A 26,800-nucleotide genomic window follows, 5' to 3' on the forward strand; every position below is an offset into this window, starting at 1 on the left:
AGATCGGGTGCTGCTGCTCCACCCCTCCCACGACGAGCCTAGCGCGATGGACGGCCCTTGAAGACCATCCTGAAGTTCTGTGGCCATCTCCCTCCCCATGCCTTCCAACGAGACACGCGCCCTGTGCCGAGCACGGCCCGTTCGAGTACCCACCGCACTGGCGAATTCGCGGTGCTGTACTCGGTGCGGGGCGCGTTTCTCGATTCTCCTAGACCTTCTTGGTCTAGGTAGATGGGAGGGAAGATTTCTGGGGCGTGTACGGTCGTGCCACTACCCGCCCGCGCACTGGCGCGCCACGCGTCACACGCGCGTGACTGCCCGGTCGCAACCACGTCACAGGACGCGTCCCCATCGCCACCGCCATTGCTGCCCTTGCGCGTTCGCGTCCGCAGCGGCCTTCGCCCTCCCCCTTTTTGGCCTTCCTCAGCTACGCGACCACGCGCGAGAACGGAGCCGCCAGCGCCAGAGGGTCACACGGCAATGCGTGAGAGCAAACTAGCCAAACCCCCACCCACCATCTTTGTCCGCGATGATGAGGCTCCCAAGAGGAGGGTTTCTGCCTCGCATCCCACGTCCCCATTCATGCAATCACACTCTCGTAGACCAGCTTCCGCTGGCTACTTGGACCGCGTCACCCCCAGCACACACATCGCCCAGGCAACGGCCTATTGTCGTTGTCTGGGCTGCTCAATGCGCCCCGTACACACCCTTCCCCTCCCCTCCCCATTTCCGAACGCGTGCTTGCGTCCGCGTGCCTGCGCGGGCTGCATTGCACGTGTCGCATTGGCGAAAAATTTTTGCTGGCGCTTTTTCGCATTTTCTCTTCACTTCGCGCATCCCGCACGCATTCTACGTACTTTTCGTGTACATATTGTATATACACCTTATCTCTGCTGTACGCGCGCGGACGAGCACGACCCGCAGCGGCGGCGGCAGCACGCGGCACGACGTCAACGCGACGCGCTGACGTGGCTGTGCAGCCGCGCCAGCGGCGCATCAACGGCGGGCGGCGCGCGGGAGCCCCGATGGCGGCAGCATCACGCGCGACAGCCGACGCGTGCGGCGCGATCACCCGCGGCGGCGAGCCCGGAGGTCGCCTGCCGCATTGGGCGCAGCCCGGCAACGTCCCGGGCAGCTTCCGGGCGGCCGTGGCTGTGCGGAGAAGACATTCGCTACATTATCAAAAGTACGGCAGACACTTGTCTGCTACTTTTTAAAACAGTTTACCTGCACAGGTGCGCTCGCGCTGTCTTCAAGCACCGCGCGACTCCGGGTGGGGGTGGGGTGTAATCAATGCGCAAGCACGTGTTTGAACGTGTTTTTCGCGTCTTTTGTAGCGTGTTTGGTGGTGATAAAGAGGGGGAGGGGATCCGGGAAGTGGGGGAGCGGGCACGGGGACGTGGTGGTGGTCGAGAGTCAAGAGACGCGCGGGCAGGACGCGCCGGATGACCGGGCCGGTGGCTCGGTCCGAGGTCCGGGCTTCGTCGTCGACGCGCTCGACGGCCTCGGACTCAGGCCAAGGGTGTCCGCAGTACATCTGGTCATCGTTTGGTATTAGTGTACTTTAATCAAGACAGTTCCCTAAAGTTTGGGAAGGATTGGATCATGAGAATGTACAGAACTCGATCTTGGGTACTACTACACAGGAGGATCATGTATTCCTATGTGTATCTAGTAGGATCCGGGGCCATTTTGCTTCCCCTCACCCTGAATTTCCTCAGATGGACATCAAACAAAATTTATCGTGTAGGGGGAGATGTGCTCTACATTGTTGCGCTCTGCAATAATCCCATATCCTAACAGATACATCACAAACAAGGATGAACAGTCATATGGTGCTCGGATAGCGGTGTTCTGCACGTTTTGGGTATATACCTGGCGTCCCACTGACCCCAAACTCTCACTACATACCCTATACATGTTTGCCCTGAGGTGTATATACTTCTTTGAGCCTTGGACACAAATCAGGGTCTTACTGAGGGCATTTACTTCGCTACGCGGTTCCAAATCGTGCGCTATGGTCCCAAATCACCTGATAACACATATACCCTAGCTTTACTGTCCTCTTCTTCGTCCCCCTCCCTCTAGGATCCTTTTTACAGCCTTCAATCCCTTCTAAGAACCCCTCCCTTGTCCATTTTTGTTGTTATTCACCCTCCCGGACGACGCATGCGCTGCGCCAAGATCGTGACACATCCGTCACTCCGATCGCGGACGCGTCACATCTTGTCTCCCACCACCACCACCGCTCCCCCCAACGTCGCTCATCGCCCAATGGCTGCCCTATCGGACACGGAAGGCGAGGAGGAGGGGGAGGGGGCTCCAAGTAGCCCCCAAGGTACGTAATCGTAACAAAATACGCATTAACATGCTGACGAAAAATTTCAGCGTCGCTCGCGTTCCCGAGCGGCGCTGCGCCTCGCTGTCTGGGCCCCCTCTCCGACCCCGGCACCCGTCCTCTTTCAGCCACGGACCTAGGCGCCCGCATCCATCAAAACCTTTCCCTCCCTTCTTCGCGCTAGCCGCCCACGCCCCCCATCCTCCATGTCCCCCAGCCTCCCCGCGCCCTATGTCGTCACCGCTCGCGCATCACGCGTTAGCGAAGCACGTCAATTGCGCGCGACGACGGCATGAGCCCCCCTCCCCCCCCGCTGCCGCCCTGCTACCCGCGCGCGCAGCCCGCCGTCAACGCCAACTGGCATTGCGGCATAAATGCGCGCGTGGAAGCTTTCAGCGGCTCCACCTACACCCCTCTCACCACGCGCGAGGCTGGGGAGTAAGGGAAGCGCCAATACAGCGCAGGAAAGGGGGAGATGACGAGGGGAATGCAGGGAGCCCGCGCGCCCACCTGCGAAGGGTGCGCGCGGGTTCGCGCGGCCTCTCATAGACTAGCCGTACGCGTACGCGTTCGGCTACTATATGAGAGATGATCAATGCCAATACGCCGACCCATCGACGTGCGAGAACAAAGCCGCCAACCGCAAGCCCCACCCAAGGCCCGGAGAAGCAGTAATCACTGCCCCCTCCAGCGCGTTCAAGGTGCTACGGGGAGCACACCCCCTACCCCATACCCTCACCCCCTTCTCTACGCCGTCTCCGCGCAAGGCGTGGATGTGCGATCTCCGTGCCCCCGCCGCCGCGAAAATCTCGCGCGCGGCGGGATTTGAATGTACATATATACGTTTGCATGTAGTATATACATATAATAAAACTCTTATACACTGCTTTGAGCATGCAAGCGCGAGCGGGAACGGCAGCGACGCGCGCTCGACGCGTCCCGACGCGTCGAGCGCGGGCACATGCTCCCCCCGACGCGCCATCAAAGCGCGCGCATCACAGCCGACGTCGGCGACGCACGCATCACGGCCACGGCGCCGTATAAGGGAACGATCCCGCCGCCCGGCTCCTCCAGCGGAGGTCGGTCTCGGCAATTGCCGGGCCTGTGAACCTACTCGCAGGAGTTGCAACCTGCCCTCCGACTAATCTCGGGGGAAGTTATAACCCGGCCTACAGCATAAGGTGCGACGGTGCCCTCCCTAAGCGCCCATTATCGTCGCATGACCTGCAAGCGACACTGCGAGAGTGCAAGACGCGAGCACTTCAGTACAGGGAGTGTATCGTACCAATCTCTCGCGGGCGCTTACCTTGCCAATGTATTCCGAAGCGCACCGGCTCCAGATCAGCCTCGCATGATTCTCAGGAGGTTTGGTGTCCGTGGGAAGCGCATTGGAAGGTCGCAGCTGGAAAGAGTCAAGGAGGAAGCATATAGGACAAGTGAAGGAAGACTGAGGGCGTCCATGAGTGCCAGAGACGGCCTGGCGCATTTTCAGTAAGTCCTTTACTATGAGTACATACGAGTGTCGATGAAGTGCCCGCTGCCCAACGCGTCTGTTTGCTTTCGTGAATCACATCCTCCGTGCATCGCTGCTGTCGGTCGCAGTTATGGCGGCTGTACTTCTTTGCAGCGGCAAGCACCTGCTGACGCTGTGGTCCCAGGAGTAGGCGCGGCTCCCGCGCGCCAACTGGGGTCTTTGGAGCCCTGAGTCATTCAGCCCCGAGTGAACGCTAGCTTGCCTGCGCGCGCGTCTTGTCACCGCTATCGAGGCAAGCCTGATAAGCCCTTTTCACTCACCTGGTCTTGTGAGCTCCCGCAGTCTCCTTTCAAGGCGACTGTTGCGACATCATGAGAAAGTTCAAGGTAAGTTGTGATCGAGCGCACCATAAGACGCGGCACGCAGCAGCGTTGCCTGCCAATCTAATTCGTGGCATGGAGACATTTTGTGTTCTGTCCTAGACATCATGCTGCTCCTCTGAGGATCCATAAGCACACCTCAAGCATTCACTGAGATTGGCATACCGTGAGGACCTCTGCTGAACGCCTATTGCACCCGCGCTGTGGCGGTTAGCTTGAGGGTAAAGTGATTTGTCTTAGCTGAAATTTCAAAATGCGGGGGTGGATGGACGAACTTCACGCAACACTAAGCTGGGAAGCATGGCTCCAACTGACACGAGCAACAGGCGAACAGTGCACTGAGTCCGTCGTCCCGCGACGGGACGTTTTGCGCCTAAAACGGCAATCCGTCAGCGAACTCCTGTCAGCGACCATGACGGCGCCCGATGCTTTCAGCTGTGTTTTCAGGTAAACCCGATTGAAATCTGTGTGTGTCTGCTCAATTCTGTCCAAGGGTCGATCCTACTGAGGATACCGCCTCGGGCGCAACCAGCGGGCGGCCCGTTGCCCTTAATTCTGCCGCACGCTCCCGGCGCCAAAGGAAGAAGGCTGGACACCAGGAAAAGGAAAGGGATGCAGCTCGCCGCCGCAGGTAACCTCTGCCTGCCCTGCAAAGTCGCTGCGTTAATGTTTATCTGATTAGAGAACGCGAGAAGGCCCAAAAGGCAGACTTGCTGAGAGAAGTGGATCACTTGAGGCGGGCGCAGAGGGCGGGTATGTGGGCCTCTTCAATGATGAAACACGGCTGACCACCTCAGCTCTGGCAGGCCCTGAGACTTTGCGCGTGATGCGCGAAGTTAGAGACGGCATCAGCGAGACGCAGCTGCGTGAGCTGAGGAACAAGAAACGTGACTTCGAGAAGATGTACGGCGAGTTCGAGCCGCACTTCTTTCAGACGATCCTGGAGGAGCAGAAGTTGGGTCCCCAATCAACCTTCGTTGACCTGGGCTGTGGTATTGGCAATCTGCTTGTGCAGGCGGCCATCCAGAGCGGGTGCAGCGCCTTCGGCATCGAGCTGCGAGACGAGCTCATGGGCACGGCTGAAAGCCTCAAAGATAGGGCCCTGGCCGTCTGTGAACTGCACGGCATCAGCATGGGAAGCGTCACCATGGCATGGGGAGACATGGTCAAGACTCCGGCGGTCAAGGAGTGGATGAAGAAGGCCGACCTCGTTGTTGTGAATAACCTGAAGTTCTCAGCGACGTGTGAGGCTCCTGTCCACCTGCTCATTTGCAACACATGTCTGACATGTCGTAGTGAACCTGCAGATCTTGGACTCATTCCTTCCGCTCATGAAGCATGGTGCATGCGTCATAGCTACTGACCTGTTCATCAGCGGCAAGCAGACGCGACACGGGCAGTACAAGGTTGTGAAAGCGGGCTTTTTGATATACGTCCGTCAATTCTCCATGCTGAAGTATACTCTAACGGTCATCTCTCATGCAGGAGTACCCTGATGAGAGGACACTGGAGGTGACAGAGCAGAAATACCCCGAGCGGTCCATATCGTGGACTAACTCTTCAGCCCCATACTACATCCATCGCGTGCATGACCCAGCAATTGCCCGACGTCGGCAGGAACAACTGGGGAAGGTCTATACCGGGTCCGACCTTGGGAGCCACGCAGCATAGTCGACACTGGACTACAGCATGAGACAATATATTTCATTCCTACTGATGGGCCCATGTCTTTCGGCGGCTGAGAAGGCAAAGCACGGCCTTCATTGAAGCCCCACACCGACGCAGCTGACATACATGGTACTAGCAGCTGCGGGTACAGTTGCATGTAGAGTTGTGGCTCCATGTTGTCAGCAGTGGTGAGGCTGGCTCGTGCACTTACAGTCCGGACGCTTTCCGTCAAGGGTGCGCTTTTCATCCGCCTCACCTTCCTTACTTGGCGAAGATGTCCCACGCCACTGCAGCTGTCGTTGGTTCCCGTACCTCGGTCATCGACTTCCAGACATATCCAGCCCACAGATCGTCAATGTGAGCCCCTTATCCTAACTGGAGTTTCTGTCCCAATAACCAAAAGCTTCGGTTTATCATAAGCCTGTCACAGGACGATGTGACCGTGACAAATTGGTGACCGGCTGATGTGAAAAGACGGTTGCCTTCCCCTGACATTCCAGACCGCCATCTGACCTGATATTGTCGCAGACATGGAATCCCGCACATCTCTCACCACCTCCGAGAAAAACTGGTTGCAGAGCAAAGTGCCTGCTGATAACCAGCTTAATAAGGAGGTTAAGTCAGCCGCAGCTCACTTGCTCTCCCTCCGGGATGGGGAGATGCGGGTTCCCAAAAAACAGCTTGAGAGGGTAAGCCCCAGGTGTAGTATTGTAGCTGGATGTACTGCGCTGACACAGACATCAGGCCGTAAAGGCATACTGGAGGGCAATCCAGGATCCCGATGGCTCAACCGCAAATCGCCACCATCAGGCGTCTATCAAGGATTTGACCAAGAAGCCATCGCATGGTAATGGCCGCGCGTCAGGTGGCTTGGACGAAGAACAGGAACCAGAAGAAGACCGCGGCAATGGTCTGGATGGCACGAAGCAAAGGGGGGAGCGGAAGGGGAAGAGGAAGGCGAAGGCGAAGGCGAAGGCGAAAGGGAAGGGGGATGGGGATGGGGATGGGGCGGAGAACATGGTGGAGGAGAAGGAGCATGAACAGGAGGAGGAGGAGGAGGGGGAAGTGGCGAGAGCAAAGGCGAAGGCAAAGGCAAAGGGGAAGGGGAAGGGGAAGGGGAAGGGGAAGGGGAAGGGGAAGGGGAAGGGGAAGGGGAAGGGGAAGGGGAAGGGGAAGGGGAAGGGGAAGGGGAAGGAGGAGGAGGAGGAGGAGGAGGAAGATGCTGACCCGGGAGGCAAAGGAGAAGACGACAGGGATAAGACGGATCAGGTCGAGGATGAGGACGACGAGGACGACGAGGTACTGCCCGGGCCGGCAAAGCCCTCGTACCACACGCATGTCACGTGGTGCGCCGTCTCCCGCCACAGTCACCCGGAGGTGTGGGACAGAGTCCGCCGACGGCTCGCTAGGGAGACGCCTGGTACGCCATTTCAGATAGAACAAAAAGTCAACAAGAAGATCCGCCACGAATTCACGGAGGACGAGGTGGAAGCCTTCAAAGCTAGAGCCCGAGCAATCAACATCGGCCAACCGGCCAAGCAAGACCAAACATGGTGTGCCCTACGTGCTGCTGTTCTTTCCAACTAATCTAATCGCCACCCAGGTTTCGCAAGAGTCACTGCCGACAGACCATTGCGCGCTTCTTGAATTGGGCAATGGAAGTTGGTGGCGTGGCCGTTGTCGGGGTTGCTGCTTGGGTCGACGAAGAAAGTGGAGAGCTGGAAATGGTCAAGTCAGTGGCAGCCTGTTGTTCATATTTCTTTAGCGCCTGATTGGTGCACAGTGTCGGACCCAACGTCAAGAACGGCCCGCTGTTCGCGGAGAAGGAGAAAAATTGGCTGGCTCGAGGCCAGTTGTCAGACCGCGTCAAGGGCTGGGCTGCCGAGGTCTTCGGACTAGAGGACGGTGACCATGACATCGCCGCAATGGGCGACCATATAGAAGGTGGTTCTTTGCCGAGTTGGGCTCAGGTCAAACGTCGCCCTTGTCACTACCCGAGATTGCTGGCGGACCCTCCTGACAGCGCGAACACGAAATTACTGCGAAATGTGATCAGGCAGTATATCGCCCACGCCATGAGTAAGGTTCGCCGCTGGCAAAGGTTTCTTAGCTCATCTGTCTGATAGGCTTTCACAATCAATCCAAGGCCACTCGTTGGAGCCACCTGCGGGCAGAGTTGGATCCCAGCGCGTTCCCGGAGCCTGCTCCCGAGAGAGGCTCTGACCCCTACGCCATGGACCCATCCAGCATGAAGAAGGAGCCTATGCTCAAGTTCATTCGCCATTGGCTCCAGGCGCAGGAGGGTGGCAGCATGCCCGTTAAGCCCTTCGTCAGGAAAGCGTCTGGTGTGACTTCCCGCACGTCTGGATCTAGAACGCAAGCCCACAGGAAGACGAAGGCCCCGTCCATGGATCCGGGTCATCGTCCGAGGAGGAGCCAGCGGAGGAGACAAGCGACGAGGACAAGGACGAGGAAGAGGACGAGGACGAGGATGAGGAAGAGGACGAGGACGAGGAGGAAGGACCTGCGATAGGACGACGGTACGCACCCATGCACCCCTTCACTTCGCTGGTTCTGACTGCTCTAGGACGAGAAGGTCAAACGCGACTGCCATGTGAGTTCTGTTGCCGTCCGGAATATTGCGTCACTCACAGGATATTCAGGTCTCATAGCGCGGGTCCCAATAGGCATCAGCCCCAGAGTACTGTGTCACTCCTACTTGAGAACAACATGTCCATTGGGAAGCGCGCCATAGCACTCATCAAGCGCGCGAAAGAGACTTCGAACCGTGTCGCGGCTTCAGTGGCCGTCTACATGGTTCAAGTCTGCTTGGTGAGCAGCAACAGTGACATCAGGTATTTGTGTTACTCATGGCTGCTTGCTTTATAATGCGCAGGAGCATCCGAATGATGACGGGATCCCAGAAACCCCTCTAGACTTCCGTTTCCAGGACATCTTTTTAATCACCAACCTGGAGGACGTCTTGCAGGTATCCGTGTTCACCAGCGGGAAAGCGCAGCAATATGTGGACTGGGTTGTGAAGGCCAAGCCTCACCTTTTGGGCACACGCCCCCAAAAATGGGCTCGGAGGATTATCGTGATGCAGCTGATGCTGTACCCCGGATTTAAATCTAATCGACAGTTTACATACTCCTTATTACAATCTAGACGTAGAGCCTACGAGGCCGGCAATTTCCGTGAACCGCCTCGTGAGCTGAGCTGCCTACCCCGGGCGATGCCCTTATAGGGCAGCGCGCCTGCGGCGGGCCTCGCGCATGGCCTGCCCGCGCTCGGGCAGCTCGCGTGACGCGCTGATGCGATGTGCTCACGCCACGTGCACCCGATCGACGCGTCGCTGGCGCGTCGCGCGGCGTCGCCACGGGTCGCGTCGAGCGCGGAAAGGATACTTAAAGTGTTATATATATATATATATATATATATATGCGTAGGGTCTATGGAAGGGGGAAGGGGGGCAGAATTGGTAGAAACACGAAAACCAGCACGGGCAAAATTCGGCCCGCGCCGATCGCGCTCCTGCCCCTTGCGAGGGGCCAGGGGCGGGTAAGGAGAAGGCGGGATGGGGAGGGGACTCACCCCGAGCTACGCGCGCGCATCCGCGTCAAAGGACGCGTCTGCGGCGGCCGCGTAGCAGCACGAGGGAGGGGGAGGAGATGGGGGGAGGAGGGGATGGGTATAGCTCCCAACTCGTGGACGCGCGCGAGGCGCTGCAGGGATATATCTGAGCAGTATTCACCTAGGGCGCATAGCACGCCCTAGGCAAAGTCCTCGCGCCCTCAAACGCGCGCACCAAGACCGATGTGAGTGTGGGGTGGGCAGGCCAAAATCGCCCCACCCGACCCCCTGCTCACTAGCATATTCGCCTTGCAGCGGGGAACACTTATTAGTTGAAAGCACAAAAGCGGTGCGCGATGACGCACCGCTGCCAACACTCCTCCCGCGCCTCGCCCGGGGTCGTCATCTGGCACTGGGTTGTCGTGTTGGGCGGCGTGATCGTTATCAGCAGCGGCGGAGACGTCGGTGGTCACTAGGAAGGGGAAACCAGGTCGAGGGGTGAGCGCGGTGGGCAAGAAGGCGGGCTGCGCGGTGATGGCGGTCGAAGTCGAGGGGTGGCGATTTGTGATGTGACTTCGGGACCGTTATCCTGTTCTTTGGGACCGCACGAGGCCCGGGCCGAGCGTCCGAAAGCGTTCATCGTTGTCTTGAATGGCTTCGGAAAGTCACCGAGGGGCAAGGGAACCCATAAAAAGTGGATATAAGTATCAAGCGCATGATACAGCATGTAGATATGAAAAATCTAGCTGAAGAGAGGTCAAGAACGTACTCAAATCTTGCAAAATCTCGGAAATCAGCCTTTGATGAATACATCGGTCATTGTAATCCACTCTGGGGATATTTCAAAGCGGTTACAGGACGTTTGTGTGACGATAAGCTTCCCCCAGATGTCCAAGAAATTTGAGGGCAAGCAAGGGTCATGGCAGGTGTGTAGCAGGGGGTAGGTACCTAGAGATGTTGCCTCGAAGGGTAGTGATTGATCCCTTCTTTGCTTCTTGGACCCGAGCTCGACTTGTACAACCTCCTAATCTCAGAGCGTTCCCAGAATTTCAGAAACAAATGTAGTAGAATTCTAGTAATATATTGCGAAGGAATCACATCTTCATTGGTCCCTCGGCCTGCGTCCGAGACCGTCGAGCGCAACGACGACGACATTCGGCGGTCGGATCGAGACTCCGGCCCGATCCTCCGCTGTGTCCCACCGCGCGTCATCTTGCCTCTGACCACCACCCTCGCACTCCCTTCGTCGCCCCCGCAGCCACCAGCCACCCCTGCCCCCTCTCCATCCTCCCTTTCACCTCGAAAAGCCGCGTGTGCCATGTGCCACATCAAGACCGGCACATATAGCGACAAAATGCGCCGGATGACGCGAGCCACCGAGGCGTGCGCGGAGGGGGAACGCGGGTGCGTGTACACGCCCCATATTATTCATATTACTTACCAACTAAGTGTGTTGCAAATGGCGACGCGAGAAGGGCGGGGAGCGGGGCGATATTCCCCCGTTCTCTTGCTATCGCGCCAAGTTAGCCCTCAGACGTGGTCTGAGGGCGCGGGGTTCTCATCTAGGGCGCGCATATGCGCTCTAGATGGGTCCCCGCATTTTCTTTGCTGCCGCGTTGCGACTCGCAGCCGCGCCTTGTGCGCGTGCGAGGTAGCCGGCCATCCCCCTCTCCTCCCCTCCTCTCTCTCCCGCGCAGACTTGCCTTCATGGCGAGTCTTCACGCGATGAGAGACGCGCTTTCCCCTGCTGGGCTCGTCCTCAGATCGTGCCGCGCATCTGCTGTCGCTGGCCGCGGCCCTACCCGCGCGCACGCTGCGGTTGCCCAGCGGTGGAGGCCGGTCGAATGGGCATACCATTTCCCGTCCCCCCTCACATCACCCTGGGCGTACCTGTTGAGTCCGCCTCCCCGCGGGCTCTGCAGACGCGTTGGGCGTACATAACGCACATTTCCCCTCCCTCCCTCGCACTGCTACGCGGCCGCGACGAACGCGTTTCTCGACGCGGACGCGCGCGCGTAGCTCGGGGTGAGCTCCCTCTTCCCTCCCTCCTCCTTCTTACGCGTGCCCCCACCCTCGCGAGCGGCAGGGACACGATCGGCGCGAGCGAAATTTTCGCTCGCGCCGTTTTTCACCTTTTGCCGTGACTCTCTTGCCCCCTCCCCCTCATATAGGCATGGGTACATCATACCCACCCATGAACTATCATTTTCTATCTTTCCTGCGCTCGATACGCCCCGCGGTGCCGCCGCGCGACGCGCCGACGACGCGTCGGGCAGACGCACGTGACCTGAACGTGTCGCATCAGCGCATCACGCGAACCGCCCGAGCGCGGGCAGGCCATGCGCGAGGCCCGCCGCGGGCGCGCTGCCCTATAAGGGCATCGCCCGGGATAGGCAGCTCAGCTCACGAGGCGGTTCACGGAAATTGCCGGCCTCGTAGGCTCTACGTCTAGATTGTAATAAGGAGTATGTAAACTGTCGATTAGATTTAAATCCGGGGTACAGCATAAGGTGCGTGATGGCCATCGCTACGGGCTTGCTTCACCTCGCTATCGACAGCCAAGGCTATGCAGAGGTGGAGCCTGATGATGAGGACAGTCCTTACTATCCCGGCCTGGGTTGGGAGATCAAGGACCACAAAAAGCTGATGGCCGGCATTCTCAGGGCGCTGCACACTGGCCCGGACAAGGACAGCCTCAGTCCTTGCCCGAAGACCACCGCCGCCCTAGCAAAGGACCTACCAGGCGTGGGAATCGAAGACTACGTTGAATCTCATTCCAGCGCGCGCGATGACACTGCCGTGGCGGCCATGTGTCAACGCGCAGGCGTGCACGCCGGCGGTGCCAGCGGTTCTACTCTGTGAGTCGCGCTTCGGGGTGTGGGGAGCGGACTGAACTGGAAATCTGCAGAGCTAGCAAGCGCAAGGCGGCCACGGACAGTCAGCCGTCGAAAGCCTCCAAACGGCCACGCAACGTCCAGGATGTGGATGATTCGTAAGTGTTCATGGGAGGGCAGAGATAATCCCGGCTGAATGAGTTGCAGGGCAGACGTGCAGATGGAAGAGCAGGAGGTTTCCATCCCTCCGCGAAAGTTGAGGTACGCCCCCATGTATGCTCCATGTCTCAAACATGCTCTGACTAAGGAAAAGGTCCGAAACCAAGAGGGACGACTCCATTGCACAGTGTCAAAAGTAGGGTATAGAGGGGCGAGTCTGCCTCCTCCCATGGGCGGACGGTTTGCCTCGCGTCCACGCTTTTGGTCCGCCTTCCTATTCGGGAAGAACTTTCCCACGCCGCTCCGGGGGCGTCCATATTTATCCTTACTGTACATCTCTTTTCCCTCAGTCGCTATTCCACTAGCAGGAAGACTGAGGGTATGTTTCTCACTTACTATACTCATACTATTTACTGACTGTACTTTAGTCTTGCGCGTCCTGCGCTTCTTTAGGTATGAATATTAGTCGCTATTCCACTAGCAGGAAGACTGAGGTCTTGCGCGTCCTGCGCTTCTTTAGCTCGTGAAACACAGCAGGGGGTCAGAACATTGTATGCAGCCGCTGCCCCATAACCATTCAAGTTCACGTCTAAGTACATTCACAGGAGGAAACACACACCCACTGCCAAGGCCGCCGCGATGCTGCTAAAGCGCTCCAAGAAGTCAAAAGGCCCTTGAGCGCGTTTGCTGTCTAGGTCTACGCTCTTTTGTACAGTGGTCTAGGTCTTCTAGCACTTTGACTTTGATTGGGATGTAGCTTGTGCCGATGCAGATATATGTACATTTGCCCGTGTCGTCTATGGAGGGACGGCTACGACAGAGGCAGCGCAATGGCTGACTGGCTACCGGGGCTATACCCCCATTTAGGAAGTACAAGCTGGGAATGTGCCTGGCGATCACAGATTCGTGAGAATTGATGGTATGACTTGTGCCCGATTTGGCATAGTCACGCAAGCCATTCACCCATCACCCTCTTCATCCATCCCCCGTCGCTCGTCCTCGCAGCCTATACAATAATGTCCAGAAGCCGAAAGGGTGGGGGGTTTACTCCAATAGCGCAGGGCAGCATTGTACGTAGCATGACAACCAGGCGGACGCCGGGGGGAAAGGAAGTTTATGTGGAGAGGGAAGATTTCGTGCCCAGCCCACGTCTTCGCAGCCCCCAGAAGGGTCAGCGGCGGCCCTTGAGTGGGAGTGGTACGACTACACCCCGCAAATGGGGCCATATTGGGAGTCCCTCGCCTTCGCCTCGAAAGAGACGGACGGCGGTAAAGGTGCGTGACGTATACTGTGAAGAGATGTCCATTTAACGAGACTGAAGACTTCAAACAATCACATGCACGCGTGGTTACATAGACGGGCAGCCTACGAGGACGTCCTCATGCGTTGATTCGAGCCCAGCAAGCACAAGTGTCAATGCGGTGCAGCTACTGCTTCATACCTCTGCGAGACCTGCCTGGGGCGTAAGAGGCAATGCAGAGGCTGCATCCTTCGCGAGCACGCGTCCATGCCGTTCCATCACATCCGAAAGCATGACGGTCGCTCTTCAACGGCTACCGACCTTGGCGCGTTAGGCCAAGTTATCTGGTTGGGCCATGGAGGAGAGCCGTGCCCAGCCACCCTCGCGCACGTCCGGCTTCCTATGGACGAGCGTTGGTGTGATGAGGGGGAAGAGGAGGAGGACGACAATCTCAGTGACCTCCTCAGGGACTGTGACCTGCGATAGGGACATCGTTTAATTATCGGTGATGTCGAGGGTATCTGGTGTCGTACGGTATACTGGTGTACGTGCCCCACTGCGGAGGATAAGGATATCCAGCTGCTGCACACCGGTTTGTACCCGGGTACCGAGGATGAGCCAGCCACTGCGTTCACATTGACGATGCTGGATGACTTCCTCCTATCGCAGTGCGAGGGTCGGATGTCTGCCCAAGGATATGTCCAGAAGTTGCGGAGGATGGCCAACCCAGCGTTCCCTTATCGAGTTTCGGTGAGTGGGGAATATAAGCAATAAGTGACCTTACTAACGAGGCGTAGGATGTCTATAGACCATTCCTGCGCGCCATGCGTCAGTATACCAACATGATCACGAGAGCTAAAGCAGGTGTCGCTCACAAGATTCGGAGAGATCAAGTCCGCATAGCTAGACCGCCAGGAGATCTGGCTTGGCGCTGCCCAGCATGCCCCCAGCCGGGATATAATTTGCCTCCAGAAGACCAGAGAGACGCAGACCATCCGTACGTACCTTGTTGCTCCAACGAGGAAAACAGTGGACTCAACATCCAGTCAGAGAGCTTTACATGCCCATGTTCACGCACGACGGTTGCTTCAAGTTGAACAACCAGCGTACCCGCAATCCCGATGCTGATGTGCGCCTCAGCAACGGTGAGTGCATGCTTGTCGGGAGCAGGCAATACCAGACGCACCTCAAAGTGACCAAGGAGCCCGCCAATGTACGTGCTCTGACCACTGCCCCACCTGTCATCCACGTGACAATTCACTGCAGAGGAAATCCTGTCAGAATCACCGGGCGGTTGCCAGCAGTCGATCGAGAGATCGCAACTTAGCTGCCAGTGGAGTGGGCACATACACCTATGCCCCTCATGGTCTGTTCATCCCGCACACCACCGTTGATTACCAGAAAGGCGAAGCGTGCGTACTACAGTCGGAAAGTCGCCAGCATCCCCTGATGGTATGACTGCGTAGGCAAATGAACACAGACTACTCAACCTCATGCCTCATAGAAGGGTTGTCTGCAGAAACGCACAAGATCCTCATCGCCTACGACATCATGTGCGAGTATATCGTCAACCTCAAGACGCACCTAACCGAAGGACCCTACCTTACCAACCGTGCGATCGACATTGAGGCCGCTGTGGGCAAGTTCCATCTCGGCGCACACATCCGAGAGTGCTTCGCCAAATTCTCCCCAACTTCATCAAGGGAGCCGGCCAGCTGGACGGAGAGATCCTGGAAACGCTCTGGGCAACCCTAGAGAAGCTGGCCTCCAATACAAGGAGCATGTCACCCGCCCATAGGCAGGAAGTTCTTGATCTGCTCATGAACGACATGAACTGGAAGAAGATCATTCAACTAGGTGGGTGACAAACGGCCGCAGTGAATGATTGACTCACAGGATGGTCGCCTCACGCAGCCGACGTCCTTAAGAAGAAGGCGATGAAGGCCTCCGTCGAGTGCAAGCACGCCCGCGCCGCATATTAGGAGCTCAAGGACACACTATCCGATCAGCAGACAGCTCGGTGGCTACAAGAGGAGCGTGAGTCCTTGGCGGAGGGCCGAGAGGGAAAGAGCGTGTATGACATACAAGAGGAACAAGGTGAGCCTTGCATGACGGGTCTGCATGCGCCCTTATAGACTGCAGTTTTAGTCCCCGGTGTTGCGGAGCGCGCCCTCGCAGTAGCGAGGCGGTATGAGGATGATAATGTGGAGGAGCCCATCGGGTTAGAGTTGCTGAGGGAGGCCATGAGGATTGAGAGTGTGCAGTGCGTGTCTAGAATGTCATGATGACACCGCGTTTTCTCACAAAGACAAGGGACAATCTACTTCCTCTGGCTAAGCAGCAAAACAGGACGGCCTCGCAAGAGCGTCAGCTGCTGCTCAGACGGGGCAAGCTACACAAAAGGATTTGCAAATTCGAAACACGGATCGCGAAGGTTCTCGATGCTGCCCCCGTGGAGGGCGAGGTTGCCTTGGGAGATGAAGAATTGGAGGAATGGCTTGGAGATGAAGGGGAAGCAGAGAGCGAAGGGGAGGTGGATGAGAGGGAGGGTGAGGGAGAGGATGAGGATGAGGACCCCGACGCGCCTGACGTCAGGCTGCCAGAGCGCGAGCGGCTCACTCTGCCCTTGACCACTGGGCACATCACCGGGGAATTGGCAGACTTGGAGAGGGACCTTCGGGACGGCCAACGAGCGGATGCCCTGCGAGGCGTTAGGCTAGGCCTTGCAGAGAGAGCCCGCTTGTATCGCACCTCCGTGCGTCGCGGCCGAGGGAGTCACAAGACGACTACAAGGGCTTTTGCAGCGTTACGTAAGTCAGGCGCACGCATCGCCCGCCACGTGCGGATGTACCACCGCGCCCGTGACGCCCTAATTGCCCTCGGCAAGGACGAATCACAGCTACCGAAGATAGATAGTCAAGACCTCCGCATCAACAAGGACTGGACAGAGGAGAACAGGACAGGCCAACGCTCCCATACCTTACCCTGGTTCTGGCGGGTCGGCAACAGTGCAGCCGCGAAAAGATGGGACAGAAGCCGCTGGTGTCCATGACCGTAAGCGGGACCAAAGAGCGTTCTTTTGGATACTGATTGGTACTGCAGTATACAGAGTGAGCTTCCTGCAAGCCAAGTGCCGACTGGAGCGATGGGAAGAAGAGGAGCGTCTGGTAAGCCACGAGATGCTGTGGACTCGGCTAGCCTTCAAAAAGCAGCAGGGTACATGGCAAGCGGCAGGGGACGCTGCGAGGTCGTCCACAGAAGGTGCGGGATGGGCTGCGTATGCCTATAACCAAGCGGACATGTGGGGCTCGTTGGCGACTGAATGCGTGGCAAAGTTTCAGGACTACGCGGGAACCCTTCCAGGGTGGGAGCAGAGCAGTAGGTAGTAGCTATGATCCATGTACCATGTACATAACCTCGTATCTCCATTGACAAAGTATGAAGGTGAGTGTGTGCCATTGTGGCTGAGAGAGCATGGGCCATCAATGTACCGGCCAACAAAGGGTATCTCACCAGCTTGGCTGAAACCGGCGAGCGCACACACGGTGGACGACCTGAGGTGGAGCCGCCGTCTAACCGCGTTGGCTGCATCTCATATGGTGGTGCAGGCCCAGCAGGAAAAGCAGCGTCTCACATGCAGCCGGCAACCCCGTCTGACGTCGACTCTGTAACACCAGCACTTGCACTTGACACGGCGCCGGCGGCTCGGCCTGTCAAGCCAGGTGGGGTGGCAGTCGCTGGCCAGCCGTCTGTGCCGCACGAGCTGGACTGAACGTGGCCGGCCATTCCACTTCATGTGGTGTGTAATGGAAATAAGGGTCTGTGCCTTGCGCCGCCTCTCGTTTCCTACCACCATCATCTATCACGTTCATCTCAGATCCGTCACCCATGGTAAGGGAAAGAGGTTTTGAGGGCTCTGGGACATTCAGGTGTGTCCGCTACACATGCGGTTACAATATTTAACTGATCTCTTAATTCTCTTTTTCCTTTCATCGAGCGCGTGTACCAGAAGACGTATATCATCGGGGGATGCGAAGGGGGATCAGCCGCTGTCACCTCCGCCGTAGCAAGACACGGATGATCCCCCCTAGTAGCCCTCGCCAACGCGCGCCTTCATGGACGCAAGCGCGATCAACAGGACAACAAATAAAGAATGATCGGCATCATTGGTGCGTTTCCCCTCGCCAATGTTGCCGCTCCCCTCCCTGTGCTTTCCCCTCCCCCCTCCCCCTCTTCTTGCTCTTCCAACAGCCGCACTATGCCAAAAAGCGCCAGGATCACCATCCACGTGGGTAAACACACGTCGCAAGCCCCCAAACATTCTGTCCCTCCCCACCACCACTTTTCCTCTGCACGACGCAAGCACGTCGCGCCGTCTCGCTTGTGAGATGATTGCTAGCGCGTTCAGTGTGCCGAGCGTGCTCAATCACGGAGCTGAGTGCGCGCGTGTGACACTCTTCTGCCCCCTACTTGGGTGTAGGGAGGCTCGCTGCGCGTAGCCGGGAATGCGGGCGCTACTGATGCGTCACTGCAATGCGTCACCCACGCGAGGCCAGCTGTGCACTTGATAGGTCAAACATATTGCGCACCCTGCCCTGTCCCTCATTCCCTTCCCCCTCCCCTACTCCCACTTTTTATCAACAAATTGTATTAATGGTATATACACGTTCTGTATATACAAAATTTCTTTGTTCTACAACAGCGCCGACATTGCGTGGAGCGGCAAGTGCGGGCGATCACGACGACGGCAATGACACGTTGCCATGACACGCACGCTCAGCCGGCGCGCACCGAGCCAGAATCCCAAAGGCACAGAGGCACAAGGCACAACAGGCCACGCTCTGTGCCATCTCCGAGCCACACCCTGCTCACATCCCAGACAAGCTCGAGCCGGCAAGCCCTGCCCTACAGGCCGGACCGGTCCACTAGCACAAGACGGGCTGGTGACTTACCGGTAAATTCCCCGGAGGTTTCCCATGCATATTGCAATGTGCTCCTGGGAGATCTCTGGGTTATATTGTATATTACCACACAGCATCAGCTGAGCATGAGTGGGAATGGCGGCAACACCTCCCAAAGAGTCAAGGGTGGGCACATAGTGCCCCAACTTGTGATCAAGGCACCTAAGAATGACCAGCCAATAAGAATCCTGGGATTAGCTATGTGCTGTGGTCTGCTGGGCATGCTCAGCTGTCTCTCAAGCATGTTACCTGAGCCCACCCAATCTATTAGGCCAACTCAAAGATCCAAAACCCAGACAGTTCAGTCAAAGGTCAGTGGGCTACAACCAAAATGGGTTGAAAACTGGCTGGGGACGACGACGCGTCGTTCAAATTGCTCAAAAAGGAAGGTGGGTCACATTAGTCACAGTAACATTCTATGTTCAAATCCAGCTGCACCTTGGTAGCGTGTTGCAAATTGAAAGCTCTTTCAAGTCGCCAAATGCATCTCATCTCTTTCTAGCTTGGTCTACCAATGAGTCTGAGCAAATCTCTTAATTAGATGTACATCATTCAGCATGAGTACAAGATGCAGATTTTGTCCTGCCTGAGATCACTGCTTACTTGATTTAGTAAGATCTTCTTACAAACACCTTCGTCAGGAAAAGCGGGCCGGGGGCCGAAGCGGATTCAGCCGGACTCAAGCAGGCTCAAGCGTCTCAAACGCTCAAGAGCTTCAAAAGTTATTGCCCGAAATCAAACACTCTCAAGACACTTGACTCACCCTTGAACCCGCTTGAGCCCACTTGAGTTGGTTTGAGTTCAGCCAAGCATCATGAGCCCACTTCAGTTTACATCTTTTCAATCACTAGATTCATTTGATTGATCACTAAACTGGTTAATTATTGATCACAGTCACTAACTCATAATCTATACTACAGTGTAAGACTACATTTTTCAGGGCTACTCACTGAAACCTAGCCTAGCCAGTCCCCGACACTCGCCATCACTGGGATGTGCTTGTTGTCAACGTCTACACTCCTCATCATCGCCCCGACACACCCTCCCGAGCATTACAACATGTGGTCATGCCAACCTTCCCAATCCGTTGCGCGCACCTGCCACCGCCTCCGAAGCTCCCGTGCGTCAGTCGCACGCATTCCCGCACACGTACCTGCATCTGCCGCCCGCCCCGTTCTTGTTGTCGCCCAACGCGCACCTTCCAACACCGTGGCACGTGTCTGTGCCGCTCGCGCTTGAACGTGTTGTGTGAAGCCTGACTTCATACTGCAAAGTTATCTGCTGCGTGAGTAGAATGCGGAGACCAAAAAACGTGTCGTGCACACCTTGCGCTACCATCAGCACGTCCTGTGCTTACGTGCTCCTGCACATCATCATGTGTTGTTGTGTGCTCGCGTGGTCTGGAAAACTCTCCACTCGGCAAGTGCCGAGCTCGTACTTGCATGCCTGCTGTTGATTTGCCGCTCGTCAGATAGCACGCTTGGATGAGAAGCATGCCCCGCGTCGTCCTGCGCATCGCCGCGTCCACTCTCACAGCCGCACCGGCTGCCGCTCCGGTCCGTCCCGAGCGCGCGGCGTCCCCCTTGCCATGTTCAGCGAATGTATGCAAGCCGGGCAAGGTGCACGTACTTCACTTCGCGCGGCCGCCACGGACCACGGACACAAGAGATCAATACAAGCGTCAATGTGGACATGCCACGTCACGCGGTGATTGGCCGTCGCGCGCGGCGACGGGGGCGAGCATAGACCACCCGCGCGAACAAGACGTGCGGCAGGTAAATGGGAATTGAGAGCGGGATGGTGGACAGCAGCGATGGCGATGCGGCCGACGTCTGACCTGCATTGGCGGTTGCTTTGGTAACGTGTTTTGGGGCGCGTCAGGCCGCAGTGAGGTAGATGTGGTGGTGGTGGTGGTGGTGGTGGTGGTGGTGGTGGTGGTAGTGGCTGCGACGTCGAAGGAACGTAGATGGAGGACACCGCGCAGCTGCGCTGCTGACGCGCGTCGAGCGACAGGAAGGACGAAGGCAAGACGACGATCGACTGCGGCGGACTTGTTCCGAGAAGCCACGTGATCACGTGATCTCGGAAGCTCGGCGCGGAACGCCGAGCTTCGCCTCGTCCAGTGGCGCGGCCGTTGTTGCCGCCCTCGCCTCTCCTATCCGCGTGGTTTTGCACTTTTCTCTCATGTAGTTCTCTCTAGGGTAATGCTAGATTAATTCACATGTATTATAACAGAGGGCCCACTGTCTTCCATTCCCTCTGAGTATGCTCTACTAAGGCCTTATTTACGTGTGGTTACTTTACTTGAAGCATACTGTATACAATATAATAACTCAGACTATGGCTGAAGATGTTTGTGAGTAGTCAAAGATCTATCAGTCCTCTTGAGTACACTTGACATGGGCCCTAGAATCCTCAAGTGCTTTCAAGTGGGCTCAAGCCGGCTCAAGAGCATTTAAGCGCCTTCGGGAGCTGCCAAAATCTCAAACGGTCTCAAGCAGCTTGGCCGCGGGGGTGTTTTTGGTGATGTTCACAGAATACCTCTAGATCTCAAGCACCAAGTTAAGCATGGCCTATTTAGGGCTTGCACTGCTTAGTGCATGGGCTAGTTAGCAAGTGCACTAAATAAGGCACACACTAATTAGGGCATGCACTATCTAGCATGTTCACTAATGAAAGCGCGCGCTAATTAGCGCACACCTTAATTAGGGCGCGCCTTAATTAGGGCGCGTGTTAAATAAGGTGCGCGCTAAATAGAGCGTGGACTAATTAGTGCATGCGCTAATTAAGGTGCGCGCTAAATAGGGTGTGCACTAAATAGTGCATGCCCTAAATAAGGTGTGCACTAATTAGGGCACTTGCTAATTAGGGCGCGCATTAATTAAGGCAAGCGCTAAATAGGGTGTGCACTATTTAGTGCTCGTCATCTAGTGCGTGTTCTATTGAGTGCATGCGCTAATGAGTGTGTGTGCTCCTTACACAATATATGAACAAGTGCATTGCTTATTTAGTGCTTGTCCTGATATGAGGACTTGGTCTGAACTTTGATCGCAAAGGCATACTTCACAAGCAGAGTCTGAGATAGACCTCATGACTTGGGACAAGCAATGCTTAGCAATAGATTGGATATTTCTGGTCTGATTGTTGATACATGAGAAGTTCTGTACTTAGGGCACAACATCTGAATTGAGGCAGGTATGCAATCAAGCTGATTTTCAAGGGCATAGGGAGCTACCACCTGTCCTTTCCACCATCACTGAGGGTATATATGGCAGTAGGAAGGTATATAAGAAGCTAGGAGCAAGTACACAGTGTAAGGGGACCAGCCGGGAGTGGCCGAGTGGAGACGGTAGTGGAGACGAGGCTAACGTCTAGGCAGCCATGGTCCCCGGACAGCCACACCACCTAGAGGGAGGCGTGACGTCCTAGAAGGGTGAAGAGCATCACGGTGGACGAGGGAGAGGATCGACGGTGATGGCGGGTCGTGACCGACGATAGAAGAGGGAGTAGGGTAGGGCGTAGCTCGGTAGAGAGAGGAGGGCAAGCGTACTGAATACCACTACACAGTGGACCCATGCGTGAGCCATACATGGGGGGGCGCCCACGAGTAGGGTGCCCGGTAGGCAGCGCCGCCAGCGCCTACACGAGGTGGAGGGTAGTGACGAGGGGGCGGCGTCACTAGGAGAGTGGGAAGGTGTATTGGTCAGAGACATGACCGGTGGCGGTGATCGATGGATGGCGGCATCGGTCAGGGAAGGGGGATGCGACCAGGACGAGTGGCCAGCGAGGCGAGGGGAGGTGAGCCCACAACGGGCCGATGGGAGCGGAAGGCCTGACGAGGGGTGGTACTCCCAAAGGTACACTTCCCACTGCTGCCAGGGTGGACGACCAACTAGACCACACCGGGGGACGAAGGGGAAACACACCAGAGCGGGAGGCGAGGGGTGCCACGGCGTACAGGGAGGGCCGTTCCCCGGAGTACTAGCACCACAACCGCTGCAGAGGCACGGGCGTAGACCAAGCCTGGGGGCGCAACCCAAGCCAAGGGAGGCGGGCTCGCTAGGAGGCGGCGGAGGCAGCCGAGGGTGTGGAGGGCCCAAGGCAGCGAGGAGGGGATGGGGCGATCATTGATGGGCGACGCCCACCGTAGCCAACGACGAGCGTTTCTGGATTAGAGAACTCCCAGAGGTTAACTATAATGGGATCGTACGTCTCGAAAGACCTCTGATCGACTCAGGCCTCAACCACACACAACAAGCACACAGTAGAATGGTCAATCACCGGTCAGAGACGCAGCGAGTCCGGGTTTTTGTATTGCTTGGGAGTAACTAGTCTACTGGAGAAATAATGGATACCGTGCTCTGGGAGTCGCGGTTACTGAGAGGGTCTGTGCTCAAAGCTTTCGCAGGCGCTTGGGAAGCGTTATACGAAGGTTACGACGAGATATTCAGGTGCTTAGTTGCCAAGGGCTGATCAGACGGTCAAATGCTGGTTAAGCTTATGATTCTAGCGGTGCGCTGTACTGGGGCTTCTCGGGGTCCGACAAGTCCCTGAATCCATCCTACAGTCTGGTATTTGAACGTTCGCCCCTCCGAGGCCTGCCCGACGCCTCGCCGCGGCACTCCTCCTATCTCCTCCCAATAATTCCCTCATATCGCGCCATTCCCTGCAAATCCCGCCCAATTCCTGCCTATCGCGAGCGCCGGAGCGCTGATACCGGGCTTAGGACGACACGGTCAGCCGGTTGGAAGATTGCCGGTGTCGAAGAGGCGCCAGAGAGTCGAGATACCGAGATATGGATCTTATCCGCCTAGGGAGCGCGCGGTTTCTCCTGGGGACCGCAAAAGTCCGCAGTCGAATTCTCCGCTCGCCGAGGTGTATCGAGGCACGCGTGGTGGGGCCGCAAACCGAGCGCGCGCCGCGGAGGACGCGTCGCGCCGGTGCGAGTTGGTTTCGGCAAAGTCCGAACCGCGTCACGGTTCGAGTTACACGGTCAGGTGACGCGCGTGCGGCACCGGCAACAGGCATTGTTTCGGGAAAGATTCCCTTGGCAGACTTCCCTTAGGTAGCTAGCAGAGACTGCCTGAATGGGTGCGACATATTCCTATACGAGATTCCGGCGCTGCTAAAGCGTGTTATAGCCGTGAGTGGCGGTCTTAGAGCGACTGCATCCCACTCAGCCCTTTCAGGGATCCAAAGGATGTCATCTAAGGCGCGCAGACATGGCGGTCAGGTGCCTCAGAGCTCCTAGTGGCCCTCAGGGTAGCCCGCTAACCGGTTTCTCTTATAGTACCCGCTTATAAAAGCTGGGCAGTCTGACAGTCTCTTGTACCAGCACCTTTGGTACCATCTAGGCTAAGCTCCCTGTACAGTAGTAGCTTGCTATTTCATAGCCCTGATTGCTTGCCGGCGATCCGCTTCATATTGCTTAATTTCCCCTTATAAAACGCGATTTTCTTAGCCCCGGCGTATCATCTCCCCCACACCATAATCTTGACCGTCCTCGGTCATTTCAAATGGCTAGTAGAGTGATTCGGCGTTGTTACTCGTAGGGCAAGCACTACCGAGTTGACTGCGCGACGCAGTCTGTTGAAATGGCTGCCCCAATGTTGTCCGCAGGTCGGGTTTCTGCCGGATTCGAACTCTTGTGGCCGGGCCGAGGCGCCGGCAACGTAACTTAAGCTCGCATCGTGCATGTTCGAGTTCTGAAATTTTGTCTCTAACCGTCATCCTGGTACGTTCATCGCGCGGACGTCGCGTTCTGCCGCTGATTCAGGCCTCTAGATGCCTTCAAAGTCAGAAGCTCCCCACCCCGAAGCGCGCCAGGGCCCTCAAGCGTACGCTGGTCGCTTCCAAGCGATCACGGGACCGATTCGCGCGAGGTTAGGCGCCGACAAGGCGCCTACTCTTCGCAACTTGTGTTTGCTGTTCATACGCAACGAGGCTCTCGCCAAGTCGACCTCTCAACTGTTAGTAAGTCTCTTCACTCTCGCTTCACGCGATTTTCTCGAACTAAATTCCCGTGTAGGGTCGGTTCATGAGTGTGCTCGTCTTAGGCGAGCCCGACGACGACGTCAACTTCCTCGATCCAATACCACCATGGGCGGCGGCGGCGTATTTCATTTGGGACGTCATCCGTCTCGCCAGGCCGGGCCCTAAGTGGTATAGCAATCACGACTTTCCCCGGCCCGGGTAAGTCACTTCTCTTGCTTTCTTCTCTCATTGAAGAGTCCCTGGCTGACTATGCGTTTCCAGATTTCTCATAAACGCCGTCGGTATTGATCTACCAGCGCTGGAGACCACCGGTTCGCTCGAGTTCCGTCGGGCTAGCACGGAACGCGCCAACCGCGAGGCTGTAAGTACACATCCCTTTGTTCACTTCTCGCGTTATTTCTGACTTCTCTACTTGCAGCTCGAAGCGCTTTGGGACGCGGAGTTCCTCCCCGACACTTGGGTGCGCGACGAGGCTCTGCGGTGTGGGTATGGTGACGTCCAACTGGACCGCTGTCGCCCTGCCACTCCTTGGGAGCTGGGCTTCGCAACTCGGCAACGTCAGGCGCGCAAGAACGGAGTGGAGCTGCCCGAGGCCACGCGCTCCTCGCACTTGCCTCAGGAACCGGTACGTTCCCTTCTCGCTTGTGTATTCCATAGTTTTCTGACTTTGTTTCTCCCGTTCTAGCCTTCGCCAGACGGGGAGCGTTACAGTCGCCGCATCGCCAAGTTGTCGGTCGAGTGTCCGACCTCCTACCGACGCCCGGACGTGCGCGTTCCGGTTATTCCGCCCGCGTTTCTGGCGATGATGGAACGTCGCGAGCAGCGCGACGCCGCAAAGGCCCTCGGCTTCGATTTGGACGTGCAGCCGCGCGGAAAACAGCGGCTTGTCGTGACCTCGCCGCCATCCTCACGTGCGCCTTCTCCCGCCGCCTTTCTGCCTCCGTCGCCGGCTAGCGTTCCAGCGCCGCTCTCCTCAACGCGTGCGTCCCCTATTTCCGACGCCCTCCTCTTCCAGGTGTCGGTTACTCCAGAGTCGTCGCCGCCTAGGCCACCGATGGCTTCGCCGCTGCGTACGCCCCCACTTCACTCGAGACACGACTGGACTCCTCTTGGCGACTACACGGTTGGGCCCGCGGACCTCCGTGAGGCCACTTTCGATTCATCTTCCGTTTCGGACAGTGCCGCTAGTTCGCCACTCAGCTCGGTGGGCGAGCTCACTCCGGGCGGCTGGCTCTCGCCTTGTCTCTCTGACGCCATGGCGCTCCCTGAGCTGCCACAACCCTTCATGCCGCCTGCCCCTTCGACACCCAGCGCGGAATCGCTCATATTCGTCAATAGCCACTTCTTCGAAGTGCTGTACTTCACCCGTCATGGTTTACCCATCTCCCCGGACACTCGGTCGTTCATCCCAGCGCTACTGGGCTACGACTACGTGCATGGCAGAGATTCCTTCCCGATGGAGCCAGTCTCCCCGCCCTCTCAGGACGGGGTGCTCCAGCCCGCGGTCGGCACCGACACGCCACCGGAGTCCGATCCCGCTAGCTTACTTTTCGCGGGGTCTTCGACGTCGACGGGTCCCGAAACCCCTTTGTCGCCGGTCCTCCCCGTGATTGACACTCTGGGCGATACCGCGGTCTCTTCTACTGCATCGTCTCCTTCCAATGCGCCGACACCCGTCCTCGACGAGCTGGATTCGCCGACATCTTCGACTCCGGCGTCGCCCTCGATGGACGCCACTCAGTCCCCCGCTTCATCGGATCTCCTCGAGGTAGAGGTGATGTTGCGGTTCCCTCATGCTGGAGTGATGGAGGAGGACTGAACGCGTAGGTGATCGGTACGTACGAGTTCGTACTTGCCATTCAGGCGTGCTTACGCCTTTCTTCCAGGGACTATGCGTACCACCCAGAGTAGATGGGCTTCGTCTTTTTGTTCTCTTTTCTCTCTTTCTTGTCTCTTTTCTTGGGTTAGAGTAGCTCTTAGCATCGTCCACAATTGACTTCTTGGTTTACTATCAGTGTGGTATATGACAAAAAGTTCTCATTTATCTGTGAGTAGCTTCTCGTTTTCTCGCGGCGCGTCAACCTCAGTTCGCTTCTGCGGCACGTGGTAGTCAGGTGGCCTGCTCGGCAATCGCCGTGGTTCGTCTTGTTTGCTTCCGCTGAACCAGGCCGTGCTGCCA

The 26,800-nt window shown here is 57.1% G+C and overlaps 6 protein-coding genes across 6 annotated transcripts; all 6 read left to right on the forward strand.

Moving 5' to 3' along the window:
* Positions 1 to 980: 980 nt before the first annotated feature.
* On the forward strand, positions 981 to 1,217 carry SCHCODRAFT_02518455 (uncharacterized protein; the record flags this gene model as incomplete). The annotated part of the gene is made up of 1 exon (XM_050343395.1): positions 981 to 1,217. A coding segment is annotated over one exon (237 nt), but the record flags the coding sequence as incomplete, so codon positions are not given.
* A 149-nt stretch (positions 1,218 to 1,366) lies between these two features.
* On the forward strand, positions 1,367 to 1,525 carry SCHCODRAFT_02453018 (uncharacterized protein; the record flags this gene model as incomplete). Its single annotated transcript, XM_050342563.1, has 1 exon — positions 1,367 to 1,525. A coding segment is annotated over one exon (159 nt), but the record flags the coding sequence as incomplete, so codon positions are not given.
* Positions 1,526 to 2,169: 644 nt separating this feature from the next.
* Positions 2,170 to 2,522, forward strand: SCHCODRAFT_01108244 (uncharacterized protein; the record flags this gene model as incomplete). Its single annotated transcript, XM_003026985.2, has 2 exons — positions 2,170 to 2,338; positions 2,389 to 2,522. The coding sequence occupies 2 exons, from the start codon at positions 2,170 to 2,172 to the stop codon at positions 2,520 to 2,522; spliced, it is 303 nt and encodes a 100-aa protein (XP_003027031.1).
* Positions 2,523 to 5,018: 2,496 nt separating this feature from the next.
* On the forward strand, positions 5,019 to 5,863 carry SCHCODRAFT_01108510 (S-adenosyl-L-methionine-dependent methyltransferase; the record flags this gene model as incomplete). Its single annotated transcript, XM_003026984.2, has 3 exons — positions 5,019 to 5,436; positions 5,489 to 5,601; positions 5,681 to 5,863. 3 exons carry the CDS (start codon positions 5,019 to 5,021, stop codon positions 5,861 to 5,863), a joined length of 714 nt encoding a protein of 237 aa, XP_003027030.2.
* A 527-nt stretch (positions 5,864 to 6,390) lies between these two features.
* Positions 6,391 to 13,104, forward strand: SCHCODRAFT_02672508 (uncharacterized protein; the record flags this gene model as incomplete). Its single annotated transcript, XM_050346646.1, has 15 exons — positions 6,391 to 6,549; positions 6,605 to 7,413; positions 7,464 to 7,592; positions 7,644 to 7,939; positions 7,987 to 8,277; positions 8,301 to 8,400; positions 8,448 to 8,474; positions 8,524 to 8,692; positions 8,757 to 8,974; positions 11,938 to 12,291; positions 12,342 to 12,425; positions 12,475 to 12,528; positions 12,581 to 12,615; positions 12,947 to 12,977; positions 13,032 to 13,104. 15 exons carry the CDS (start codon positions 6,391 to 6,393, stop codon positions 13,102 to 13,104), a joined length of 2,829 nt encoding a protein of 942 aa, XP_050197548.1.
* Positions 13,105 to 13,762: 658 nt separating this feature from the next.
* SCHCODRAFT_02672509 (uncharacterized protein) lies at positions 13,763 to 17,438 on the forward strand (the record flags this gene model as incomplete). The annotated part of the gene is made up of 15 exons (XM_050346647.1): positions 13,763 to 13,801; positions 13,823 to 14,056; positions 14,153 to 14,416; positions 14,464 to 14,663; positions 14,717 to 14,879; positions 14,933 to 15,078; positions 15,133 to 15,301; positions 15,370 to 15,523; positions 15,581 to 15,615; positions 15,649 to 15,763; positions 15,815 to 15,929; positions 15,980 to 16,674; positions 16,700 to 16,720; positions 16,769 to 17,048; positions 17,183 to 17,438. 15 exons carry the CDS (start codon positions 13,763 to 13,765, stop codon positions 17,436 to 17,438), a joined length of 2,886 nt encoding a protein of 961 aa, XP_050197549.1.
* Between the last annotated feature and the right edge of the window lie 9,362 nt (positions 17,439 to 26,800).

Source organism: Schizophyllum commune, assembly GCF_000143185.2.
Source record: "Schizophyllum commune H4-8 unplaced genomic scaffold SCHCOscaffold_13, whole genome shotgun sequence".
Lineage (NCBI taxonomy): Eukaryota > Fungi > Basidiomycota > Agaricomycetes > Agaricales > Schizophyllaceae > Schizophyllum > Schizophyllum commune.